Genomic DNA, 6000 nt, shown 5'->3' with positions numbered 1-6000 from the left:
CAGCCCTAGCAGGTACAGTGCACCTCCTCACAGCTTGTGGAACACCAAGACTCTGATGTGAGGTTTCAGATGTTCCGCTATCCAGGAAAAACAACTTTCTCTAGGCAGAACCTCAGTTTGCTGAAGACTCTGAATTAGTTGCCAGGGATCAGCTGGGGCAGATCTCTGTCCCTCAGGTTTTGGCTAAATGTCAGAGAGCACATTGCTGTACTTCTGGTTTTGTTTAAATGGCAGAATGTGACTTCGCCACCGAATGATGCAGAACAGATAAAGAAGGGCATCCGCACGTTTGAATCCTCGTAGACCAAGAGGAAAACCACCCCATTCCCTCCCCTCAGGGAACAGAAAGCCGCCGAGGAGGTGAGGGAGGCTGTCCTATAGCTTCTGCGCACGCGCAGCAACGGCCCTCGGAAGGTAGAAGCCGCGCGCGCTCGAAACAACCGCCCTGGTTGGCGCGAGGCGGTCGCCGACCAATGGGGCGAGGCGGAGGGGGCGGGGCGCCGGGCGCCGGCCAATGGGACGAAGCGGCGGGGCCGCCGAGGTTTGAAAGCGGCGGAGTTGAGGGAGGGGCCGGGGGCGGATGGGTGCCGGGAGTGTTCCGGCGGCGGCGGCCCGGGATGGCGGAGCGCTTGGTGAGAGAGCGGGGGGAGCGCGGGCCGTGCGGCGGCGGCCCCTGGGCGCGTTGGTTGGAGGGGGGGGGCAGCGGGGCCGTCTCTCGGGGCTGGGATGCGGTCTTCTCCTCAGCGCGCTGTCAGGGGGCGGGCGGGCCCGTAGCGTTGCGCTTCCGCCCCACCCGCGCGGTGTGGCTGTGGGAGCGCAGTGCCATCCCTCAGCGGCAGCGGCCCCGCTCCCCTCGGGCTGCCCGCAGCGCGGCCTGCGCTCGGCGCTGAGGCCTTCCGTGTGCGGGTTAGGGTTAGCGGAGGTGCTGGGCGTGCTGGAGCTGTCCCTCCTCTTGCGGCCCTGTCAGAGGAGCGCGGGAGTTACGTTAGAAAAGATGACGTTATAGGTGAACGGGCTGTGAGGAACTCAGTTCTGTGACTGAGCAGGGGAGCACACGGTTTTGCACTAAGCGTCTCCAAACTGACAGCATCTTGTCAGTCAGTTACCCGAGCGGCCCAGTGGTTCTTCCTGCTGTGCTGAACGGTGGCAGTGGAATGCTTCTTACTTTATTAACGTTACTTTGTTTGTTTCTTTGGTTTTTGATTGCCATAAGTAACATTTAAAGCTGCTTAGAAACGTGGCTGGGGGTTTATCTGATGCTTATAAGACTTGCTGGTACCGCTTTCAGATAAACCAGGAGTCTTTGAGACTTGGTTATGCATCAACCAGGAGGCTGTCGTTGCTTGTCAGCAGCACGCTTAGTAACAACTGATTCTTATTTCTTAACAGGATCACTTAAAAAAATACTACCGAGCAAGATTCTGCGGGCAAGGAGGGTAATTTCCCTTTATGATTTTAATCTTAGATGCATTTGTTTGGAAAAGTTATGTTGGTTTCTCTAAGTGTAATGCCAAAACTAATGGTGTGTCTCAGGGACACAGTTAGCGGGAGTGGTGGTGATGGGTTGGTGGTTCAACTAAACGAGCTTAGAGGCCTTTTCCAACCTTAATAATCTGACCTGATTTAATGATGTTTCCCAGCCTTCTTGTATTTCTTAGTGGTGGGAGAGGCAAATTGTGCTGGGCTGCAAAGCACAAAGCATTTCCTTAGTGGTCCTCTGCTGGCAGGCTATGGAATACATAAATCTTAAGGTACCCCCAGCTCAGCTACCTGAGTGCAGGTGCAGCCATCTGCAAGTGCTTTGACTTTCAGGGGGCAGAGAAATGAAAGCCACGTGGACTTCCAGCTCAAGGTGTTTGGTCCTCACTGGTAAATGCAGATCGTGAGTTTGGGTATTTGCAGTGCTTCACTCTTCTTTTAAGACGTTTCTGAAGTCATCGAGCTTTTTGTAACTGGAATCTATTGCTGGACATGCATTTGCAGATTTGATGCCCTAAGTCAGTTCCTGCTTCCAGAGCTTTTGTAGAAGCATAGAGTAACTGTAGGTAAATGGTAGGAGGAGGAGCAAAGGATGATTTCTTGTTTGAAGGGATAGACTGCAGTCTACACATCTCATTTCTGGGTTTGCTGAGGCTGGATCACCGTGCAGGCAGTATTACATCAGGATTGATTTCTTTTTTAATTTATGCATTTTATGACAGAATATCCATTCATAGAATCACTAAGATTGGAAAAGACCTTTCAGCTCACCCAGTCCTACTGTCAACCCATCCCTGCTGTGCACTTCTCAGAGCTCTTTTACCTGAAGATTATTGCAGTAATTGTGTGTTTTATTCTATGGGGGTTATTTTCTCATTCCCAATGTGTTTCATGACAGTACTTTTTGTCTCCTGAAATCACTGTGTAAAGTATTAACTAGTAATAAGTTGCTTGCAGGAATAGGCATATTTAGTATTCTTATTTTAAAGATATGTTGTGGTTTTTTTTTTTTCTTTCTAGAAAGAAGATCAATATACAGCCTGGTCAAAATGTACTGAAATACATACAGGATTGTTTTGAATGTAAGCCTTTATTTGGTGTTGTGCTTAATTTGCTGGTTAGAGAGTCACTTCTTTCTTGTACTGTATGTAGTGATAAATGAATAAATAGAAATTGAAAATAAGAAGAAATTTGGTAATATTTTTCTTAATCTTTAACAGTTCCCCCTTTGCAGCCCCTTGAAACTGTGTCTAAGCTGTCTTACAGAGGTCGTATTTTTTTCCTGAGTAGTATTTTTCCCAAGTAAATGGTTTCTACAATGTTTTGATTTACTGGAACTTGACAAACCATAGTAGTTTGAGGAAAAATTTGTATGATTCCAAGTAGCCCTTATAGCTTTTTCTTTGTAGGTGATGATACTGATGTCACAATTAACTCTCCAAATGCAACCTCTTCCTCAACTCCTCTTGTCAGAAACCAGGAGAGGACTTCAACGCAGAGCCCTAGGGTAAGTTGGACCAACTTTTTACGTGAACTGATAGTGACAGGGCAAGGGGGAATGGCTTTAAACTAAAAGAGAGGAGATTTAGGTTCAATGTTAGGAAGGAATTTTTGATTCATAGGGTGGTGAAGCACTGGCACAGACTGCCCACAGAGGTGTTCAATCAAGGCCAGGTTGGATGGGGCCCTGGGCAGCCTGATGTAGTGGCAGGCAACCCTGCCCATGTTGGCAGGGGGAGTTGGAACTGGACAGTCTTTAAGATCCCCTCCTACCTAAGCCATTCTGATTGATTACAGTGCTATCACAGCGTAGTGCTGGGTACAGCTTCACTTGGGTATGCATTTGGATCTGTAGGATTGATTTCTGTAGGTGTATTGAATGAATAAGTTCTGTATGTCAAAAATATTAATGTATAGGCTATAATGTTCTGTAATAGTTGCTGGTAATGCTTTTTCTTAGTTTGTTGTACTGAAATAGTAACTTGTCTCTTACAAGATTTATTTAATGGCTTTTTTCCCAGGTTTTTACTAATTTTTTTTTTACTTTCTGTCTGGGATAGTTACATTTCTTGTGCTCTCATAGTGAAGCACACTGCCTTATAATTGATGGTGGTTATGGCTGTCATGGACTCCGTTGGGTTGTTTTCAGGCACTTTACCAGACGTATGGACGCAGCTCTTTGCTGTCAGGTGGAGGGCAACACTGAGAGACAATTCTCCTGTGAAAGGAACTTATCAGCTCCTGACAAGCAGTCAGCATCTGTAAAATGACTTTGTAGCTTGGAGGCGTGGATAGACTTGTTGATTTATTGTCTAAAAGAAAGATGCAGATCTAGTTTTTCTGCAGCCCATTCTGTCCGGTTTTGATGCTTTGATTCTAGTGTTTATGTGGAAATGGGATATTCTGTTAAAAGCATTAAGATGGTCAGCATTTATACTGGCATTTATTTATTTCAGTCTGATGTCAGAATACTGAATAATCTCAAGTTTTTCTTGCAGAACTTCAGTCTGACATAATTGTGGGTGAATTAGTTGGTTTAAATTAATTTGGTTTTGTTCATTTGTTTCATTTGTTAATGAAAAGAATGTCATTTGCCTGTGGAATTACAGTCTGTCTATTCCAAGCTGGAGATTGATGTTTATGTAAGCAGTACTTTTACCTGTTTGAAATATACAGTTGGCTTTAGAAAGGCTTAAATAATAGAAAACTGAAGTGTTCTGTTGAAATAGAACCGAGCTTTAAATTTGTAAGAATTAAAGTAAGGAAACTGTATTGTTTTCTGTAAAAGTTTATATTCCTGTCAACGTATCATGGCTCTGTGAAATGTTTTACTTTGATTGTCTCATTCTTCATTGAATATGTCAGCCAGACGCAGGGTTAACTATCGTGGTAGGAAATAGAACCTGTCATTCCACAGTGTCCTTACCTGCAACGCCAGCGGAGACAGTCAGGAGCAAAGGTTGGTAGTGCTATTCTTGAATTTTCTGGGTAACTCTTCCTTGGGGTTTTATGAGCTTTTGAGTACAACTAAACCTATTTAATATGTGTGGCAGGGGAGCCATGTGTGTTCTGCCCAGAGCCTGGAAGAAACAGTCGCATAGCTGATTCTATCAAAACAGACAGTCCTGTGCATAGAGGAGAAACACAGGTGTTAACATTCAAGGATGTTGAAGGACTATGTGAAAGTCCTGCCAAGTTATCAGATCCTGAGGATGATCCTGGGGTCGTGGGATCACCTCTTCTTGTGGAGGAAGCAAAAACTCCTGTACAAACGTAAGTAGAGGTGAATGTTGTTTTTGACTGTAAGGGTAAATTAGTATAGATGATTTCAGTTGATGAGTTTGAGTTCTGCACAAAAATAATTCCAGATTAGATGAAAAGAGATTCCATGTCTGGATTCAGAAGGAGGCATCATTGTTTTTTATTAAATATTCTGGTGATAAGGGTTAGTTCCCAGAAATGCAGTACTTAAGACTTCCAGAATGAATTTGAACTCCCTTTTTCCAGGAAAGTTTCTCAGATGGATAATCTGGACTTTTTCAGTGAATCCTATTGGAAGCATTGATCCTAAACATAACGAAAACTTTGTTAAAGCAGTGGTGAGCAGTCATCCTTGCTCTCGCTCTGAATATGTCAATATTTTACGTAAAGTAGGATAGTTTTAGTTGCAGTCACAGTCTTCTTTTCAGAAAATTTCAATTCCAGCTGCAATAGTGGCTGACTGTCCCAGCCACAGTTCTGCTTCCTAAGCAGGCTGAGTCTTGGCTGGAAGTCATGGAAAAGAGGGAATGACAGCAGTCTCGGTGTCATGTGATGAAGTGAGACTGGGAAGAGAATACACCAATGATCTGGGAAGTGTGACATGTTGTGGAGTACATTCTCCTAAAATTAGGAATTTGCCTTCTTGAGCCGTACTTTGATCAAGAGTCGTGGTCTCACCCCACGTTGCATTATTGGTTTGGACGCTTTCTACTACACTGGGAAGCAGTACTGCTTACCCACGTTCCATTAAATTACCAAATGAAAGTTTACTTGTAAAAACTGAGATGTTGTTAGCAGGAGAAAATGAGATCATCTGTCCATCCACAAAATTAAATTGAGTGCCCACTAAGTGTACCATCATACTTAAATGCTGCTTCTCATATCTAGTTTACATTTTGATAACCAAAATGTAAAGAGCCATATGGAAGATGAAAACTTGGAAGGACCTCAAATTGTGAGAGAAAATAAGGATCTTATGCAAAGAACAGAATGCATTGTGCTGTCTCCTGTATGGAAGGAGAAGCTGTCCATCTCTTCAATCTTTTTAGCATCTGTAATGACAGGAACACTTGAGAAAAGGTTTCTTTGGAGGCTTAACATAGAACAGTCTGCTGGCAAAATAATCCAATCCTGGGATTCTTTTGGGAAAGGGTTTAACTAGTTAGAATGTTTTGTGAAGGTAGGATTTAACTGTGCTTTTAGTTTTTAACTTTGTTTGTATTTGTCTGCAGGTAGAGTTGTATGCAGGCTAATGAGACG

The 6000-nt window shown here is 44.0% G+C and overlaps 1 protein-coding gene across 3 annotated transcripts in view; it reads left to right on the top strand.

The window, feature by feature from the left end:
• Positions 1 to 566: 566 nt before the first annotated feature.
• CENPC (centromere protein C) overlaps positions 567 to 6000 on the top strand; it is a 31925-nt gene continuing 26491 nt past the window's right edge. For 2 of the 3 annotated variants that reach the window (XR_001463431.4, NM_001389296.2), the window contains exons 1-6: positions 567 to 632; positions 1390 to 1436; positions 2500 to 2561; positions 2889 to 2986; positions 4345 to 4438; positions 4533 to 4752. Coding sequence is in view for 1 of the 3 variants with exons in the window: in NM_001389296.2 (NP_001376225.2) it covers positions 618 to 632; positions 1390 to 1436; positions 2500 to 2561; positions 2889 to 2986; positions 4345 to 4438; positions 4533 to 4752 (536 nt within the window). In the remaining 2 variants the exon portion in view is untranslated. The remainder of the gene's footprint in view (positions 633 to 1389; positions 1437 to 2499; positions 2562 to 2888; positions 2987 to 4344; positions 4439 to 4532; positions 4753 to 6000) is intronic. The other variant, NR_171270.2, reaches the window with a different exon arrangement.

The sequence above is a fragment of the Gallus gallus genome, chromosome 4, assembly GCF_016699485.2.
Source record: "Gallus gallus isolate bGalGal1 chromosome 4, bGalGal1.mat.broiler.GRCg7b, whole genome shotgun sequence".
Lineage (NCBI taxonomy): Eukaryota > Metazoa > Chordata > Aves > Galliformes > Phasianidae > Gallus > Gallus gallus.
Note: the sequence above shows the minus strand (reverse complement) of the source record. Positions and strands in the feature narration are given on the sequence as shown.